This window comes from Halichoerus grypus, chromosome 10 (genome assembly GCF_964656455.1).
Source record: "Halichoerus grypus chromosome 10, mHalGry1.hap1.1, whole genome shotgun sequence".
Taxonomy (NCBI): Eukaryota; Metazoa; Chordata; class Mammalia; order Carnivora; family Phocidae; genus Halichoerus; species Halichoerus grypus.
The window spans coordinates 47,999,511-48,020,989 of NC_135721.1; the positions used below are offsets into that span (position 1 = coordinate 47,999,511).

The 21,479-nt window shown below is 42.8% G+C and overlaps 1 protein-coding gene across 1 annotated transcript in view; it reads left to right on the plus strand.

The window, feature by feature from the left end:
- Positions 1-7,783: 7,783 nt before the first annotated feature.
- Positions 7,784-21,479, plus strand: part of SLC4A5 (solute carrier family 4 member 5) — an 83,762-nt gene continuing 70,066 nt past the window's right edge. Inside the window, exons 1-2 of the mRNA XM_078056395.1 lie at positions 7,784-7,915; positions 14,283-14,474. Coding sequence (XP_077912521.1) covers positions 7,837-7,915; positions 14,283-14,474 — 271 coding nt within the window. The 5' untranslated portion in view covers positions 7,784-7,836. The remainder of the gene's footprint in view (positions 7,916-14,282; positions 14,475-21,479) is intronic.

The following is a 21,479-nucleotide window of genomic DNA, read 5'->3' on the forward strand; positions in this document are numbered from 1 at the left end:
TCAGAATTAACTGACTCAGGGAGTTACAGTGTTACCAGTACTCTGTTTCTCTACTTTTCTTGGATGCTTCCCTCCCTATGGCAAGCAACATAGTAGCACCCACCCGTATCCGCTTCACAATGCCAGAGCCAGAGCCAGAGCAGGCAATTTTTGGATGGATCAATCAGAGATGTCCTAGGAAGAATTCTGATTGGCCCAGCTTTGGGCATGGAGTCAGGGCGGAACCAGTCTCTGTGATGGGGGAATGGGAGTGTTTGGTTGGCCAGGCTGAGTCACATGGCCTTTCCTGGTTGTGGTTGGGGAGAGATGGCTTGAGCTCCACCTGAAAGATTTGGGGGTGGTTCTATATGGGAAAAGAGGATCTGTTCCTCAGCTTCTCTTTGCTCATGCTATGAGGGTCGAGGAAGATACCAGCTCTCAAAAAAATCACCAACCAATTGGGGCTACCAGTGCATCCTCACTAAGCTTACTGGTTCACACTGCCCTGTTTGAAATTCAAGCAAAGATGTGATATTGTTGTGTATGTGAAGCTCATGTGAAGTAAACTCCATGTATGGTAGTTCAGTTTAGTAGAAAATATAAATAGGAGTTATTTCCTTAAGACAGCGGTTCTCAATGTGTGGTCCCTGGATCAGCAGCTTCAGCATCAAGTGGAAACTTGTTGGAAATGCAAACTTTCAGTCCCAGATCCATAGAATCGGTAACTCTGGAGTGGAGCCCAGAAATCTAGGTTTTAGCCAGCCCTCCAGATGACTCTGACACATGCTTACGTTTGAGAACTCCTGTGAACCACTTTCTTAAAGGTTCTTAGTTTTGTAGTTCTCCTGAATATGTAAAAATGATTCACTTTGAACAAACGGGTTTAACCATAAATTTTCAGGGGATACAATTACTGCATGAAGTGGGAGTATACATGTCATGTTAAATTATTTGCCTTAAAATGTGTAAAGTAAAAATACTATATAACCATAATTAAAAATCAAGTAACACATGTAAGAGCTTGTAATAAAAAACAAGAAAACTCCATTCCAGCTTTCTAAACACTCCACTGTTGCATCTCCCAAAGACGATCACCTGGAATTTGTTTAGCTTTTTCTGTTGGCTACCTACACCCCTCTAATAATATATACATATTATTTATATATATGTATCTCCTGCTATTTATCAGAGTTGGATATTAGCCACCTACAGGCAAATAATTATCTTATACCACACCCATCTCTTCTTCATTCTCCCAATGTAGATACATCATCGTTTTTAGTTAATTCAAAAATCAATGTTTATACTCTTACAACTGTGTACCATAATCACATTTTATTTCTTGCAATTTTATTTTTTTCCTGGTATTTCTAATTGCCTTTCTTTGCATTTTCTGTCTTTGTCACTGTCTTAAATTGTTCCAGACTCTCAAGAAGTGTATCAGATCTCTGGCATTTCATCTTTTCCTTGGATGGCTCCTTCTGAAACCTCATTTTTAGCTCTTCTGAGGAGGGACCAGGGCTGTGGTGCAGCTCCTGTCTAGGGACCTCCCTTCATTATTCTTCAGCTTGCAGCCCTCTCCTGGATCCCATTGTCTTCCCCTTCTTGGTTCATTGTGGTAACATACTTAAATAACTTTGTAGGAAGTTGTAAGAGAGAAGTAAAATGATTTCTTGCATGTCTGAAGATGTCTTCTACCCTCTCTCTTGCCTGGTGGTTTGGCTGAGTAGAGAATGCTAGGCTGGAAATCATTCTCCCTCAGAATTTTGGATGCATTGCTCCATCATCTTCTGTTCAAGTTGCTGATGAGAAATCAGATAGTCTGATTTTTATTCATTTGTAGGTGACCTGTACCTGTTTCTTTCACTCTAGACATTTTTAGGATTTCTTTTTTTCTTCACATTTATTTAGTGTTCGAAAGTTTCACAATGACATAGCAAAGTGTGAGGATTTTCCCCACCAGTCATTCTTTGTGCAGGATACTCACTTGGCCAATTTTATTTGAGACTGTTACGTCATAGTGGTGGGGAGTTCTCTTATTTCTTTAAAAAAACTCATTTAAAAAATTTTAATATTAAATATTTCAAACTTGTAAATGTATATCACTGTCCAGAATTAACAGATGTTAACATTTTATCATATTTGCTTCATTTCCATCTATATCTATCCAAAACATCAAAGATAAAGTTAAAACATCAGCATTATACCTTACCTTTCCCTAGAAGTAACCTGAAGTTAGTGTGTCTCATTCCTCTGGGTGATTTTCTGCTATTGCTTATAAATGTAGCTATAAACAATAAAATTTAAAACAATGTTTTTTAAAGTTTTATATAAATAATGTCATTTTGTTTATATATCTTTATAACTTGCTTTTTTTACTTCCTATGTTTTTGAGATTTATACATGTTAATGCACAGAAATCTAGTTCATTCATTTGAATTCCCCATAGTATTCCATTATGTATCAGTTAGGAAGGTCTTTATTTTTTAATTTTTATTATTATTATTCTTTAAGTAGGCTCCATGCCCAGTGTGGAGCCTAACACAGGGCTTGAATTCACAACCCCAAGATCAAGACCTGAGCTGAGATCAAGAGTTGGATGCTTAACTGACTGAGCCACCCAGGCACCCCTGGGAAGGTCTTTAGCTAAAAGTAACATAAAACTTGGCTAGCAATTTAAATATACAAAGTGATTTCTTTTCGTGTAACAGGAAGCCCAGAGATAAGCAGTCTGGAGCTCAGTGACATTATCAGGAACCAAGATTTGTTCTAGCCTTTTGCTTTGTCCTCAGCCTGAGCCTTTGCTCTTCATACCTGTCACATTATTGTTGCAAGGGGACTGCTTCATCTAGGAGTCTCATGTCCAAGGTCTGTGCAGGCAAATAGAGAGTGATTGGCCAAATGTGCATTCCAGAGGGGTCTGTCACTTTTTGTTAGGGAAATAAAAGCTTTCCTGGAAGTCTACCTAATGGACTTCCATTTAAATCTCACTGGCTTGATAGGGGTACATGACTACTCCTAAGATCGGTTACTGGTCAAAGGCCATACGATTACCATGAATAATTTAGACACATCCAATTCATGCCTGGAGTTGGGGAAGGTGTCTATAGCAATGAAGGGCCCTGTGTCTCTACCTGAACAGAACAGCCTAGACAAGAAGGGAATGGGTGTTGAAAAGTGTAGCAGACACTGTTACATGACAACTCAGTGCCCATTCCCCCTGTTTTCCTTACTAACAGAACCCAATCTTTTTTTTTTAATGTGGTTTTCTTTTTTGGGGGGGGTTAAAATTTTATTTATTTGCGTGCACGTGTGCATGCAAGATAGAGAGAGCATAAGCAGGGGCGAGGGCAGAGGGAGGGGGAGAAGCAGACTCCCTGCTGAGCAGAGAGCTTGATGCGGGGCTCAATCCCAGGACCCTGGGATCATGACCTGAGCTGAAGGCAGACACTTAACTGACTGAGCCTCCCAGGCGCCCCCAGAACCCAGTCTTATTTGCCCAGTAAATACAGTCCCAGAGTCTTTTGTCCTATGACCCAGGTGTGGTTTTGAGTAACAGAAAAGTTAACTATAATATTTAAACAAGTAAGTGGATTAACTGTTCTTCATAACAAGAAACCCAAGTGTGGGCTGTCCAGTGCTATAGAATGACTCAGTGAAGACATTAAAGATCCAGGATCCTTCCTCCCCTTGTATCTACAGTTAGCATGTGGCCTCCATTTCCATGATGACAGGATGGCCGCTGCACTTCCAGGCACCATGTCTGTGCTCCAGATGCAGAGGTGAAATAGTTTGCCAGATAAAATACAGTTTGCCCAGTTAAATTTGAATTTCGTATAAACAATGAGTAATCTTTTTGGTATAAGTATGTCCCAAATATTACATGGGACGTACTTACACTGGGAAGTATTAATTGTGTCTATAGAACTCAGATTTAACTGGGAAAACTCTATTTTTATTTGCTAAATCTGGCAACCTTATCCAGGGAGGAAGAAGAAGGAAAAATGGAGGAGCTTTCTTCTGCAGAGGCTTCATCCAGGAAGGGTATCTTTTCCTAGGTTCCTTCTCCCATATCTCTTCAGCGATTGCTGAAGGGCATTTGGGGGAAGTGGTTATTTTTAGTCAGCCACATTGCTGCCCTGAATAAAATCAGAGCAGAAAGGGGGATGGACATCAGGCAGGTAGTTAGCAGTGACAAATCCTCATCTCTCCAAATAGTTACACCCAATGTAGAAATTAAAAATATTTAATAACCCATATGGCATTGACACTGACCAGTTGGAATGGATACCTGAACACCAGCCACAAACAGCAATGTACGCATAATACTGCACACTGGTGGAATACCAACCCTGCATATATCACAGTTTTTGGTTAAATTAATATTCATTTTTATTTATTATGACTATATAAATACTGCTCACATTTGAGTTACACAGTGTTCAATGATCACTTTTCCTTTCCATGGACTCTTTATTCTTGAAAGAATCTTGGGATCCTCTCAAAACAGTGAAACACATCCAGATAATTGATCAGTTTCAGGTTTTTCTTTGGGAACCCATGCAGAGCCTGATCTAAGATGCACGCACTGTTCTCTGGACCGCTACACAGCTTCTTCCCAGGGACTCCTGTGTCAGTCTTTTGTGGTGAATCCCATTTTCTAGATGTTCTATTCCTTCCTTAGATGCTCTTCCATCTTGCTGGGGTTCTTCCTTCAACCACTTCCTGAAAAAAAGTGCATGAGCAGTAAAATCTTAAGACATTTCTTGTCCAAAAAATGCCCCTTTTTCTACCCTCACATTTGATATTTTGGTTAGGACTGGAAATCTAGGTTGGAAATAATTTTTTGTCACTTTTGGAGGCATAACTCCATTGTCTTACAGCTTCCATTGTGTCTGATGCCAGTTCTCACATCTGATACTTTGTAGGTGACTTATTTTCTTCTTCTGGAAGGTTTTTAAGGTCTTTTTTATATGTAATATTCTAACACATCATAATGATGTCACTTGGAGTGGATTTTGTTTTAAATTCATTTTCCTGGGTCTCAGCAAGTTCTTTCCACCAGGAAATTCAAATCCATCAGTTTTGGGAAATACTCTCCTGTCCTTGATAATTTCTCCTCCATTATTTTTTCTGATCTCTCTTTGAGAGCTTCTGTTGCTTTGATGTTAGACCCCCTGGATTGGTCCTCTGATTTCCCTGCCTTTTTCCTACTATTTAAAAAATTATTTGTATTTGTGCTCTATTAACTCACCTATTTTTTTCAACTTTATGTTCCAACTCTTTCACTGAAATTTTTCTTCTAACATGTCTTTAATTTTCAAGAGTTATTTCTTATTCTTTAAAAGTTCCAGGTTATAGCATTTTACTTTTCTTTTTGTCATAGATACAAGGTCTTATCTAGTCTACTTGAAGATGTGAATTATATGCTTTTTAAATGGTTTTTTGGCTGCCTAGATTGCTCCTGTTTCCTTGGACTTCCTCTTTTCCTGCTTGTTTTGGTCTCTGTCATTCTGGTGATTCTTGGCTGGCCATGATTTTGGACTGAGCTGCCAAACAACTGTTTGACAGGCTGGACTTATTGAATGATAGACTCATGGTGGGCAATAGGGTGGAGCTCTAACCATTTGTTAGAGCTCCCCAAAATATCAGGATCTGTAAGTCCTCCAATCTCCCACCTGGAGTGTGTAAACTTCATTAGTGTTGTAGGGGTCAAGTAAGCAGAGGCCTGAATGGCTAACTGCCTTTGCTTAAATCCTCTCCCCACCCCTCAATGAAATGACTCCTTCTTGTCCTTAGTTATCCAGAGGTCTTCTGGTTTAACCCCTCCATATTCTAGAAGGGGGCGCATTCTAGGAGACTGGAGCCTAGGAGAGAGATCTGAGGGTTTAACTGACTCCTTATGAAGATTTTCAACCAACTCTTCTGCTTTTAGTCCAACCCTGTATTCCTTGTCTTTAGATGTATCTACTGCTTCCAATTTCCTTTTTCCTACTTTTGAAAACCATTTTGTATCAGTTAGAGACTATCTAATCCTTGAAGGTTCAGATAAAACATTTTTTTTCAAAGATTTTATTTATTTGACAGAGAGAGACATAGCAAGAGAGGGAACACAGCAGGGGGAGTGGGAGAGGGAGAAGCAGGCTTCCCGCTGAGCAGGGAGCTCGATGTGGGGCTCGATCCCAGGACCCTGGGATCATGACCTGAGCCAAAGGCAGACGCTTAACGACTGAGCCACCCAGGCGCCCCGGATAAAACATTTTTTAAAAACTATCTTCTTCTGGTGTTTATTTTTTTTCACTATAGAAAAAAATTCAGACATAACAAAAATAAGAAAAAATGATAATCCTTTTGTACCTATAATCCAGCTTCAGTAATTATCCATGGCGCATGGGAAAGGCTGTTTGTAATGACTTCCCCATAAACATTTCAGTTAATGGTTATTAGTTAGTCAAGGTTTTCTAATTTCTTTTAAAGTCAATTTTGATCACTTCTATTATTTTTCTAATAAAATATCCATTTATCAGCCTCATAGCTAAGAACTTTAATTCCAGAAACAGATTGTCTGGGTTTGAATCTCTGTTCTTCCATTTGGGCAGTCAGTTAAGCTCTTGTGCCTCAGTTTCCTCATCTGTAAAATGGGAATAATAATGTTACTTATCTCATAAGGTTGTTGAGAAGACTCAATTAAGTCATACAATGCAGAGCATTTAAAATAGTTCCTGGTACATAGAAATGGTAATTATTATTATTATTATCAAAGCTAAAATGTATTGGCATGAAGTTTTTCATGGCATTCACTTTTAATTTTTCAATTCTCCACTATATTTTTAGTTATGTCTCTTTTTCATTCCCAATATTGTTTACTTGTGAATATTCTTTTTTCTTCTTGATTAGTTTTGCATAGTTTGCCTATTTTAATAATCTTTCAAATAATTGCCTTTGGATTTATTTACCATCTATTCTTATTTCTATTTCATTATTTTTTGGTTTTATATTTTATATTTACATTTTTCTACTTTGGGTTTTCTCTTGTTTTTATTCCTATGTTCTTTAGTTGAATGCTTATCACATTTATTTTCCTTCTTTCCTCCCTCCCTACTCTCCTTCTTTCCCTGTTTCCTCTAAATATGTTGCATCCCATAAGTTTCAATATTTAGTAGTTGTAATTGTTGAGTCCTAAATATTTAATAATTTCCATTGTGGTTTCTTATTAAACCTATGAGTAGAAATTACTTTTAGTCTAAAGTTATATGTGTGTGTGTGTAAGACTATCTTACATCTTACACACACATACATATATATGTATATATATATATATTATATATACATTCTTGCTATAGAAGTATGATACAGAATCTTTGAAATTTACTAAGGCTTTCCTGTGAACTAGATATGTGCTTTCTTTCTTTCTTTCTTTCTTTCTTTTTTTTTTTTTTGAAGATTTTAATTATTTATTTGACAGAGAGAGACACAGTGAGAGAGGGAACACAAGCAGGGGGAGTGGGAAGGGGAGAAGCAGGCTTCCGGCTGAGCAGGGAGCCTGATTGGGGCTCAATCCCAGGACCCTGGGATCATGACCTGAGCCAAAGGCAGACGCTTAATGACTGAGCCACCCAGGAGCCCCTAGATATGTGCTTTCTATAAATGTCCCATTTGTACTTGAAAGAGAGATCTGTTCTCTATTTGTTAGAGATAGATATTTGAACTTCTCCAATTTGTTTATATATTCTTTTGCCTTAAATTTTTCATCTGCTTTAAGGTCTCCTACTGTGGGTGTGGATTTGGCCATTTCTCCTTGAAATCCTACCTTTTTGTGTCGTATATATTTTGAGGCTGTGTTCATCTTTTATAGTTATGAAGGTGGAAGAAGAGAAGGCTGGGGTAGGGAAGCTGGACCCTGCTAACTACAGGAGGAGATGTCAGGATCAGGAAGGTAAGGTCATCCTGAGAACTTGATGCAAATCCTAGGAGGGTCTGCCAGTTTCTTAAATATCCTTATAACACCCCTCCAGCGGAGGGATCTAGGAGAGCTGGTCCCTTTCCCTGACCTACCCACAGTGTCTTCTCTGGATCCAATGGGACCAGGCTTCACTGTGTCTTAAAGAGACCACATAGTGGGCAGAAGACAGGAAACTGGCACTTTGTTTCTATGAATTAGGGCATAGCATCCCCAACACAAAATTAAACTTACCTAATTTTACAAGATCTACAAATTATACAAGTGGGGGTATCTGTTGATCCAAAATTGCTGACTCAGAGGCCCTAAGTTCCTACACTCTACAGAGAAGCAACCACAGAACTTATGAAGAGGCAACCAGACAGGCTACTGCCCTGCCACTGCCCCTGTCCCACTTGGAGGGAAACACTAATCTCACTGCCCAGCTGGATGTTTGCTGAGCTTCAGAATGTGTAGAGCCATTCTGGGGCTGTGAGTGGAGAAGAATGCAGTTGAGGAGTTCCTAGGAGAACTTGGCATTGTCCTGAGCCAAACTGCAAGATATTCACAGTGAATGAAGAGGTGTCGCAGAGTGAAGGAGGAAGCTTGGGAGAGGGCTAGCCGTTCTCTATAGTTCAACAGCTACACAGCCACACTCTGATGATTATGATGGGAGCCAGGATGAAAAGGGACAAGTTAGATTCAGTGCAAATATTTTCATGATAGCTATCTCCCCTAATTTCTTTAATAAGCATAGTCTTCATGTGTATAGCCCTTATAATTTTCTAATCATGTTCCCATATACCATCCCATTCTATCTTCTCAAAAACCTTGCCCAGACAGTAGAGAAGGGATTTTATTCCCACATTACAGGTGAGGACACTGGGTCCTTGAGAGGCAGATGTCCATGGCCATAGAGCAAGTGAAGAACAAGCCAGGGAACATCCAGGGCAGGTGACTCTTGGCAGAGGCCTTTCTGATATATCAGCTGCTTCTCATTTCTGTTCCTGGCCTCAACAGTGGAGAATAGGAACTCATCTGCTAATCCCTTAGATGAAACTACTTACCTCTTACTGGTATCCGTGGCTTACTTGAATGACAGCTTGCTTAAGAAATGGTAGAATCGAGCAAGGGAAGTCACACCATCCTGGAGGGAGCAGAGGGAAGGAAGGAGGAGCACCAGTCATTCTGATATTGGTCCACTAGAAAGCAAGGCTGTACTTCATAAAAATCTCCACCTCACATTCCTCGTTACAACCTAGAAAGACTGGAGGTTCAGAAGAGTGAGCAGTGAGGTAAGCTCGGGTGAGCTGGGCTCTAAAGAGATTTGGACACTGACATCCAGATAAACTCACTTTCCCATGGCTAGGAATGACTCATAGTCTTTTCACTAGAGTAGACACTCAACATATCTCTAAAGGGCTTAGTTAGATATATTCTCCAAGGTTCAGCTTGATGTGGTTTCTGTGTGATACCTGCAGTCAATGAATGCCCAGACATCAGCATCTGCATTTCAGGAGTTTGAGCCGAGAGGCAGACCTCCCCTCCAAGGAAAATAAAATCAAGTTAATATAGATCTTGACATAAGAACACAGAGTCTAATTTCCCATTCTGCAGCAGCTTTCAACTCTCAGTTGCCATCCTTGGGCTTCAAAAATACAGTAGTCCCCCCCTTATCTGTGATTTCACTCTCTTCAGTTTCAGTTACCCATATTCAACCATGGTCTGGAAGCAGGTAGATTCTCTTTCTGACACATCATCATCAGGTCAGTAGTAGCCCAACACTATGTCACAGTGCCTATGTCATTTATCTTACTTCATCTCATCATAAAGGCATTTTATCATCTCACATCATCACAAGAAGAAAGGTGAGTGCAGTACAATAGGATATCTTGAGAGAAAGAGAGACCTCATTCACATAACTTCTATTATCATATATTGTTACAGTTATTCTATTTTATTATTATCATTGTTAATCTCTTACTATGCCTAATTTATAAATTAAACTTGATCATAGGTATGTATGTGTAGGAAAAAGAAAGGTATATATAGGGTTCAGTGCTATGTGCAGTTTCAGGCCTCCACTAGGGAACTTGGAGCATATCCCCTGTGGAAAGGGGGAACTACTGTAGCTACAATAATATTTTTTGGCCAGCCTGCTCTATGGAAAATTGTCACCATGGAATTTCAGGCTCAAACTTATCCTAAAGTAGTAGCTCTCAAACATTCTTGCTGCAGTTCACATAAGCAGAGAAAAAGATCTTCCCACTCATTTTACCCCACCCATTCTCATTTCCCTTCAGAAAGAAGAAAAAAAGAAAAGAGAACAAAGTGTAAAGGTCCAGGAGGAAAGTAGCTTTAGTATTCAGGAAGGGGAGCGATGAGTAGGTGAAGCACAGGGAATTTTTAGGCTGGTGAAACTATTCTGTATGATACTGTAATGGTAGATGCATGTCATTATGCATTTGTCAAAACCCATAAAACTATACAACACTAAGAGTGAAACTTAATGTAAACAATACACTATAGTTAATCATAACACATCAATATTGGTTTATTAATTGTAACAAATGTACCACACTAATGCAAGTTATTAATAATAGGGTAATCTATTCATAGCAATAAATGTCTACATTAAGAAAAAAGAAAGAGCCCAAGTAAACAACCTAATTTTACACCTCAAGGAACTAGAAAAAGAAGAACAAACTAAGCCCAAAGTTAATAGAGGAAGGAAATAACAAAGATCTGAGAAAAAACAAGTAAAATAGAGACTAAAAAGGCAATAGAAAAGATCAATGAAACTAAGAACTGGTTTCTCCCTGTCAAATAAAGAAATAAAATCTTTAAAAATAAATAAATAAAAAATAAAAAGACAAACAAAATAGACAAATCTTTAGCTAGACTTATCAAGGGGAAAAAAAGAGAAGACTCAAATAAAATTAGAAATGAAAGAAAAGACATACAACTGAAAGCACACAAATACAAAAGATCAAAAGAGACTACCGTGAACAATTATATGAGAACAATTTGGACAACTTAGAAGAAATGGATGAATTCCTAAAGATACAACTTACCAAAAATAAATAGTGAAGAAACAGAAAACCTGAACAGACCAATTACTAGTAAGAAGATTGAATCAATAATGAAAAACCTCCCAACAAACAAAAGTTCAGGAACAGATGGCTTACCTGGTGAATTCTACCAAACATTTAAGTAAGAATTCATACTAATCATTCTCAAACTCTTACAAAAAATAGAAGAGAAGGGAACACTTTCAAATTCATTTTATGACACTAGCATTACCGGATATCAAAAACAGACTAGGATACTACAAGAAAAAAAAATTACATGCCAATATCTCTGATGACCAAAAGTGCAAAAATCCTCAACAAAATATTGGGAAACCAAATTCAACAATACATTAAAATGGTCTTGCTCCATGATCAAGTAGAATTTATTTCAGGAGTGCAAGGATAGTTCAAAACCTGCAAATCAATCAATGTGGTATACCCCCATTAACAAAATGAAGGATAAAGATCATATGATCATCTCAATAGGTGCAGAAAATGTGTCTGACAAAATTCAACATCTATTCATTATCAAAAATCTCAACAAACTGAGTATAGAGGGAACGTACCTCAACGTAACAAAGGCCATATATGACAAGCTCACAGCTAACATCATACTCAACAATGAAAAGCTGAAAGTTTTTCCTCTAAGATCAGGAACAAGGTCAGGATGCCCACTCTGACCACTTTTATCCAACATTGTACTGGAAGTCCTAGCCAGAGCAATTAGTTAAGAAAAAGAAATAAAAGGGCGCCTGGGTGGCTCAGTTGGTTAAGCGACTGCCTTCAGCTCAGGTCATGATCCTGGAGTCCCGGGATCGAGTCCCACATCGGGCTCCCTGCTCGGCAGGGAGTCTGCTTCTCCCTCTGACCCTCCTCCCTCTCATACTCTCTGTCTCTCATTCTCTCTCTCGCAAATAAATAAAATCTTAAAAAAAAAAGAAAAAGAAATAAAAGGCATTCAAATTAGAAAGGAAGAAGTAAAACTGTTTTTATTTGACGTGATAAATATATATGGAAAACCCTAAAGACTCCACCAAAACACTGTTAGAACTAATAAATTCAGTAAAGTTGCAGGATACAAAATCAATATACAAAAATTAATACAAAAAGGTACATTTCTATATACTAATAATGAAATAACAGAAGGAGAAATTAAGAAAACAATTCTATTTACAATTACCACAAAAAGTATAATATACATAGGAATAAATAAACTTAACAAGGGAGGTGAAAGACTTGTACACTGAAAACTGTAAGACATTGATGAAAGAAATTGAAGAAGACACAAACAAATGGAAAGATATTCCATGCTCATGGATTGGATGAATTAATATTTTATTTATTTATTTTTTTTTTAAGATTTTATTTATTTATTTGACAGAGAGAGACACAGCGAGAGAGGGAACACAAGCAGGGGGAGTGGGAGAGAGAGAGAAGCAGGCTTCCCGCGGAGCAAGGAGCCCGATGCGGGGCTCGATCCCAGGACCCTGGGATCATGACCTGAGCCGAAGGCAGACGCTTAACGACTGAGCCACCCAGGCGCCCCTGAATTAATATTTTTAAAGTGTCCAGGCTGCCCAAAGCAATCTACAGATTCAATGCAATCCCTATCAAAATTTCAATGGCGTTTTTCACAGAAATAGAACAAATAATTCTAAACCTTATATGGAACCATGAAGGACCATGAATAGGCAAAGTGATCCTGGAAAAGAACAAAGCTGGAGGCATCATGCTTCCTGATTCAAAAGCTATACTATTTCCTGATTACAAAGCTATACTAATCAAGACAGTATAGTATTGGCATAAAAACAAACACATAGATCAATGGAAAACAAGAGAGAGCCCAGAAATATACCCACAATTTTAAGTTCAATTAATTTATGACAAAGGAACCAAGAATATACAATGGGGAAAAGATGATCTCTCTGATGAGAAAACTGGACAGCCACATTCATAAGAATAAAATTGGACTACTATCTTACACCACACACACACACACACACAATTCAAAATGGATAAAAGTCTGATGTACAACCTGAAACAACAACATTCCAAGAAGAAAACACAGAGGGTTAGCTCCTTGGCAGTCTCGGCAATGACAGAGAAGACAAATACTGTATGATCTCATTTATATGTGGAATCTAAAGAATCAAACTCATAGAAACAGAACAGATTAGTAGTTGCCAGAGGCAGGGGCTTGAGGGTGAGCAAAAGGGGTGAAAGTAGTCAAAGTTACAAACTTCCAGTTATAAGATAAATAAGTTCTGGGGATGGAATGTACAGCATGGTAAGTATAGGTAGCAATCTTATTGTATATTTGAAAGTTGCCAAGAGAGTAGATCCTAAAAGTTCTCATTGCAAGAAGAAAAGTGCAGCTATGTGGGGTGATGGATGTTAACTAGGCTTCTTGTGGCAATCATTTTGCAATATATACATCTATCAAATTAGTATGTTGTACACCTTACACTAGTACAATGTTATTTGTCAATTATACCTCAATAAAAAATACTAGGAGAAACTGTTTGTGGAGTGGGGGTCTGGTAGGGGTAGGATGGAAGTCCAAGTTCCTATGTACTATCTGCTCAATTATTCTGTAAACATAAAATTAAATCTATTGATTATTTAAAAAACTGTTGTCCAATTCAAGCCAACACTGATGAAACACTGATGGCAGAACGTCCATCCTGAGAGCTGAGAGAATTGCAGCTACTTTTTGTGTGCAAAGATCCAGTGGGGGCTTTACAGAGCAGCCAGGCTTCTTAGTGGAATTTGAAATTAAGGTTCTTGGTGATTCCAGTTCTTGAAAATTCTAGTATACAAAACCAGTTTTGAGAAATCCTTAGTAACTCACTTTTCTGGTAAGTAGTTTATGTAGTCTTTGGTTGTGAGTAAAAGTGGCCCTCGATGAAAATACATAGGGCTTTCCCAAAGAGGGGGCGTTGGCGTTTTGGACTAAATCTGTGACTCACAGAGGGACTCTCTCCCAGGCCATGTGTCATAAGCCTTATGCGGTTACTGCCATTCTGGACAAGCAAGAACAGAGTGATGGGAATTCTGTTCACTCTAATTGAGTTCTAACTACAGCACCAAGGGTATCGTTTCCAGCAACTGTTGAGTTGTTCAGAAATGGAATTCCATCAAACCCAAGACTCGGGGCAGTGGCCCTGGCCAGGAATCCCATCTCTCCCATTCTGCTTTGGTGGCCCTAGCTCTTTGTAACTGGAGCATATTAAGGAGAAATGCCCATTTTCAGTAATCCTTGCCTCCCCCACTCTTTTGTGCTCTGCCCACAGACTGCCGTTCCATCCACATTGGGCTTTCAGTCCCCAGTTACCCTCAAAGGAAGAGAGACCAGCAGGGACGTCTTCCAGGCCTGCAAAAGGTCTGCTGGGGCCTGCAGCCAGACAAACCACAGCAGGAGCTGACTGGCACGGGCAGCAGGGGAAGCAGCAGGGACAGCAATGTGGATCATGTCAGCAGGACCCGTGAGTTCTTGAGGGGTGCATTTGGCGGGAGCCACCTGCTGGGGAGCCCAGATGGGGCGACAGGGCAGGGAGATTCTCTGGAGACTGGGGTCAGGGCTCTCAGCGCACTGTGCTCTGCCACCCCCACAGACCGACCTCCCTGCCTAGGGTCACCTTTAGTCAGGCTGAGCCCCGTCTCTCTCTGGGGACTTTGAGTCTTCTGCTCTGATCCATTCCAAGCTGATTTCATCGTTTAATTATTTTCCTCACTTCCAAATTCTTAGGGGCCACACAGCCATTGCCCTAACCACAAATATGACACTTTGGCAGGAGGCATTGTGCTCAGTAAACTGAATTCCACATCACATTACCTCCACCCTCTTTCCTCACCTGAGCTTGAAGGAATGGTACAGAATTGTCTAGGCACCTGCGTGGTAGCTTGCAGACCCCTGGGAAGCTCTCTCCCAAGTCAGCAAATCCCCTGAGGCCTGCTGCTGCTGCTGTAGAAATCAGTTCTGGGCTGATTAAAAATCAGTCTTGTGTTCCTTCCTGTGGAAAGAAAAGTATCAGTCTTAAGTGAAAAGACTGGAATCCTTGGAGCCCAGCTATGACATTTTATTCTTTTGAGACTTTTCTGTTTCTAGGGACATGATTTCACCCCAGCATATTCTAAATCTGCCCAAAAAATGGTATTTCATTGGTCTCTATTACATATTTCCACTGTCTTGAGCAAGGCAAAATTAGTTATTTTCCCATCTAAACCTTCAAAGGAATGTCAGAGGCAGTAACAGTGTCTCAGCATCCCTGTAGGAAGAGATCTGACATACATGCTCCCAAAGGCCAACTGAGTCACCCCCCAACCTTGCAGCTGCCCTGAACAACTGCTCTCCTTGGCACCAAGTCTCCCAAGTCCTGTGGCTTTTCTAGAGTAAACGTGTCTATGTGGGAGATGGGTTAATGGGAGTCCTTTGGAGCTGTCTAGCGTAAGAGATGAGCACTGATGAAGCCATGCATGCATACCTGGGCCAGCTCAGGGGTGGGAACATCAGAGACCCAGAGAAGAGCAAGCCTGCGGGGAAGACCTCCTGCTCCCCATGTTGGATCTGGATGCCTCACGCTCCCTTTCTGGGGCACTCTCCTATAACCCCACCACCTCCCCCACATTTAGGGATGAGGTCCCCTTTTAAAATTGAGTTTGCTGGATTCCTCCTGAGGCAGAGAAGAAACAAGTAACATGGTAGGTATGTGGTAGGCACTTAATAGATATTAGTTCAACTAATACACATTAACCCAATTTAAGAGCAAGGACCCCAAATCTTTTTCCTCTACAAGTGGGTATTGGTTTGGTTTGGATGTCCTCATCGGTACCAAGGGCTTATGAGATCCTTCTGGTGGGAGGGATGTGAAAAATTATTAAGGTCTTCTTCTACTTGCCCGGTATGAACTCTGGGGTCATCAGAAGATCAAAACCACCCCAAGAGGAGCAGTAAAAGAGAGAAAGGCTGTTTTTCAGTCAGGCATTTGAGCCTCATATTGAGCCTCATTCCAAGGCCATAGGATCAAGGATATATTTCATGTGGCCTTCCGTTCTCATTTCTGATGAGGAAGGAGCAAGGGTTGGGACAGAACACATATTTATCTCTAAAGCGTCTCCTCCATGAATAGTTCCTGAAACAGGCAATTTCCAGCATAGGTGCAAAGATGGTTAGGGTTCTTTCAGAGTTTGAAGCTTTAAAATGGGGTGGCTTCCTTGCCTTTTTGTACCTTACAGATTTGTGTCTTGGAAGGATACAACTTGGAGAGAGACGGGGGAAAGGAAAACAGAAAAGGAGAAAGAATGAGGATCGTTCTAGACTTTATATGCCCCCTTTGGGGTGGGGGTCAGGCAGGAAAGCAAATTAAAATATATTTCCCAAAGGAAGCATGTATTTTCTTTCTCTTCTTGTACTTTGACACTTTAAAACCTGGATCTCCTGGAATTATCAACATATATAATTCCCAGCCATGAGAGCTATTCTAAAAACAAACAAAAAATCCTGTTAGAAGAGAATCCTGAGTTAGTGACCTTAAGACCTTGAGGGGAATTTGGGGTTGAGAGTTCAAGTTTGCAAGTGAACCAGTGAGGATCCTAATAAATGGAAAGTTTTCATAAACCATGCGTTAGCCAGGTTTACCTTATTCCTGAAGAATTAGCTAAAGTGGACTCTAGTCTCCATGGCCTCATCCTGGGGGAGGTCCACGTCTTTGCCGAAATTGCTGTGTATTCCCAGGGGCTGCCAATCTCAGTGTCACCCTGGCTCCAAGTCCCTCCCTGGTGGGCTTGTCATCTCCCTGTGTTTCACCTCCTATACCTGTCCTCTGCCTTCACCTCCAGGCCAGCTCAGGCATGGAGTTCAGACCTTCTTTGGTTCCCCCCAAATTGGTTACATATGGCATACATGTGAGTGGCAGGCTTTGCCGGAGGTTCGGAACCAAGTTTAACGTTGCAGAGATACACAATTTTTAAAAATGAGATACTAGACATCCCTGTTCTGAAAAATCCTCTGGCCACTGGAAATTTCCCATGGAGCGTTTTTCTCTGCAGTTCCAGCCTCTTAACCATATTTTGGGGGCTTCCTGCCCAGCCCCTGTCCCCTCCCGAGTTCCCTCACATCTCCTTGCTTTCAGCGCTGAGCCCCCTCCTCACACACACACCCAGTCCCCTCACTTTTCAGTCACATCAATTTCTCTTCCCGCCCCTCCTTGACTCAGGGCCCATTTTCATGCAGCTGAGGCCACATAACGGGTTGACCTAAACACGGAGACCATCTCCTTTAAGTCTAGCCCTTCAGCAGCCTCAAAGACCTGACAGAGGCTTGCTGCCGCCTTCTCCCCCTTCTCCCTCCCCCTGGGCCTCTGCAGGCCATGTCAGGGTTCCCTGTGTGACTTGGGGGCCCCCCTATCCCCGATGGCCTCGGCAGGAGAAGCAGCAACTGTCTTTTTTAATTTTAAATCACGATTCTTCACTTTCCTGCATTTATAGTCACTAAAACAAAACAGTAAAAGCCACATGCTAATTGAAGACTCTCAGTAACATTTCACATACCTTAAATGATAAATATGGATATGGTACAATCAATCACCTTTTACTATTTTGGCTCCCCAGAAATGTCAGAACCTCCTCCTCCAGAGCTCCAGTAGATGAATGTCATTGTTCTCTTTTCTCTGGGGGGGTCTCCTGCAAATGCTCAAGGTCACTCTGATTTCCTACTGAGGTTGATGCCCTTCCTGGGGTAGGCTAAGGGATCTCTTATTTGAATTTGGGTAAAAGTCTCGCTTGCCCAACACACCAAGATCTTCCAGCCTTGGTTCCATCCACGAGCCTGTAGGGGACCAGGAGTGCACTTGCCAGGCTCTGCCGGGTCCTCGGTCCCCTGACACAGCTCCTCGGCCAGGGCCACGACCAAAGTTTCTTTTCCTGGACCTTCCTTCTTGTCTTGCTTTTGGCCTGCTCTGCCATTGCTTTACTCCCCTCTTTCACGGATTCCCCATTCTTTCTTATTCTAACTATTCTTACCACAGTGACTCAACGTACTTTATAACTCTTACACTTGCGGTTTTTAAGAAGGTACACAGAAGAAAATTTCCATACCCTAGAATTTCATATAAGGGGCACTCGTGATTAAGAAGGTAATTTGATCACAAGTAACAGAAACTTATCTGAGCTGCCTCGGGCAAGGAGAGAATGTGTGTGTGTGTTGGGGGCGGGGCGTTGAATCCTAAGATCAAAGAAGCCTCTCACGGTCCCAAAGCAGAATAAATAGCCAGGCTCAGCGAGTGGACACAGCACCTCTCAATCCCCTCTCTGGGACGGATGGCCTCTTCCCCTGCCTCTCCCGTGGATCTCCTCCATTCCCCTCCTTCTGTAGCCTTTTCTGTATCTTCTGTGCCCTTGTCTTCCAGTTTACATGCTCTCTCTTCCAAGGCCCCAGCTATCTTAGAGACCCAATTCAAAGTTTCCAGGCTTGGGTCACATGTCCAATGAACTGTTCATGGTCTGATGACCTGTAGCCAAGGGGCACAGGTCATACCTTCCACCAACACAGCTGCCAGAGGGTCATCCTTTTGGGGAGGGGTATGGCCTGGGTTGATACCTCTAAAATTACCCAGGACAGGAGGAATTCCTGTAAACACGAACAGGGGCAGATTCTCTTCTTCTCTCAGCACATTTGGAGTTTTAGGACAGCTTCCTAGACAAAGAACTTTACTGTCCATGAAATTAGGACTTGGGGCCTTCACATAGCCTCTCGAGACCTACCTCACACAATGACTTTAGAACCCTAGGTCAGTCTCCCACTCCCCAATATTCAGTGGCCTTGAGCTACCCAAAGCCCCCACCCAGCTCCACCCCCAGCAGCATTTCCTTGTCCTGGGCTCCTTTCTTGCCAAGCCTAATCCCAGCTGATACGCTCATGAGTGTTAATCGGTGAAATTCATTCACCCAGCAAATATTTATTGAGTGCCCATGCTGTGTGAGCTCTGTGCTGGGGGCCAGCAGCATGATTGGAGCAAGGCAGACTCCAGCCTTGCAAAGCTGGCTATCTAGAGATCCGTGTGGAGTCCAAGAGAGAGGGTGGGAACCTCTGAAAGGGCTCGTCCAGAGCTCAGGGGCCCAGGACCAACTCCTCATCTTGACTTCCTTACTGCCCTAAATGCCTTCCAGGTCTTTACTGGGAGTTGAAGCCTTACTGGTTTGTAGTCCCCTAGATCATTTTGTGCTTTGCTCATCCAGTGACTGGACAGTCCCCACTCAATAAAAGCACAATTCTGCTTGCTTCTTTTATTGTGCTTCCTGAAGCTGGCTCTTGCACTGTTACGTTTCGCCCAGGAACTGCTGGTGGAGTCCAGTCCTCCAGCCGTCACTATGTGACTCTCAGCTGTGTGCTGTCAACCACAGGGGCTATTACCTGTGGCATTTCTCATTATGGGGATTAACTTCTGATGTGCTGCATGCACGTGGGGCCCACAGTGCATTAGAGTCACACTGATCCGGGAGCCCAGCATGTGGTGCGCTAAACCTTCTGTGCGCAGGAAGGAGGGGCAGAGCGAGTGGAAGGGCCTCGGGGTGGAGGGTAGGGAGGTAGCATGGGAGCAGTATGGGCATTTAGAGGCTGAAAAGGAGTGAGCCCTTGCAATGTTTAAAAGGGCCAGGCTGATAACTGGTAATAAGGGAGAAAGGCGTCAGACCCGTTGGCAACAACCAGTCAGAGCCGTAGCATTTATTGGGTGACTGGTGTATAGCAAGCACTGGGCCATCCACATCACATATATTATTGCACTTAATGCCCACCACAGTCTAGTGAGGTAGGTGTGATTAGCCCCACTTTATAGAGGGGGAAACTAAGGCTCCAAGAGCTTCATGCTTTGCCAACATCCTACAGCCAGTAATTAGCAGAGTCAGGTGTTAAACCCAGGTCTGGGCTCTTAAAGCACCACAGCAATAAGGAGAATCCCCTGGCATCCTTGGTGATCTCTGTTTGGGTGTTTCTGTGATGTTTTGGGGTCACCCCCAGCCCCTGACCCGGTGTGGCATGTAGTAGCTGCCCAGTGGCGCTCAGGAGGCAGCGGGCTGACTTCAGCCACATTGCAGTATGACCTGTAAAGCCTAGGACCCTGGGGAGGTGCCTGTCTCCTCCGCGTCCTGTCCTGCTGAGGAGCCCACTATGGCAGAAACTCCTGGGTGGTGGTGTTTGCTTGGAGCCCAGCACCTAAACAGACACCCCTGGGCGCCTGGGTGGCTCAGTTGGTTAAGCGACTGCCTTCGGCTCAGGTCATGATCCTGGAGTCCCTGGATCGAGTCCCGCATCGGGCTCCCTGCTCGGCAGGGAGTCTGCTTCTCCCTCTGACCCTCCCCCCTCTCATGTGCTTGCTCTCTCTCATTCTCTCTCAAATAAATAAATAAATAAAAATCTTAAAAGAAAAAAAATAAAAAAAAAATAAACAGACACCCCTGACCTTCCACTGCTGTTTCCTCGACTTGAAAGCGGGCATCCTTGTTCCTTGAGCCTCAGGTATGAAAATGTGATGAGTAGGGGTCAGCCGTGGGTGTGCAGTGTGAGTCGGAGGATGTCAGCAGGTTTTGCTCTCTAGGCTGCCCTGGTGGGGCCTTCGGTGGTGTAAACTGGGTTTCCAGTTTCTCATCTGTAGAGGAAAGGGCTTGGATTCGACAGCGGCTAAGCCCCCTCCTAGCCCTGAGACTTAGAGAATTCAGGGCTCAGCGCCCCTTGGAGCAGCAGCCTCCCAGTGACCTCTAATCAACCTTGGCACATTCTAAGTGCTCAGTAAGCGCTTGTTGAACTGAACCCAGGAGATTAGAAGTTTCTCAGCAGAGCAAAATAATTCCCCAGTGGGGTTCGCCTCACGCCCTCCAGTGACCAGTTCCCACTGTCTGCGGGCTCTCAGGAAGCACCCCCTGAGTGACGCTATTTGGCACTTTGTCGTGGAAGTAGCCGAAGAGGTAGAGGATCAGGAGTTTGGGTTTAGAGTTGGGGACAGGGAGAAACCAGGTGCGTGGAACTTTACTGACCAGGCGTGGTTGCTTTGGAACGCGAGACCCCACAGCAGCCCCCACCCCCAACCGCCCCACCTCCCCTGGGGCACTGTGCCGCTGAGAGAACAGCCACTCTCCAGCCAGCTCACCTGTGGCCACGGCTCTTAAGGAGGCCCCGGGGAGTCTCCCGGCAAATCCTACCTCTGCCTTTATAAGGGGGCCCGAGGAGAGGTGCCCGGGCTCTCCTGGAGCCCTCATGGAGGAGGGGGAGGGGGATGGGGAGGGGACGGGGCAGTTCCCGCGCTCTCACAGGCCGCGCTGCCAGCGCCCCTGCTGCTGGGAAGGCCCGGCTGCCTGCCCCGGCCTCTGCGGCGCCACTGAGCCCTTCCCTCTGCAGGGCGCTTGAGGACCCCCGCCCCTCACATCGCTCTCTCTCAGTCTCTCTCTCTCTCTCACACACACACAGTTCTCTCAGGCTCACAGTATCTTTCATTCAC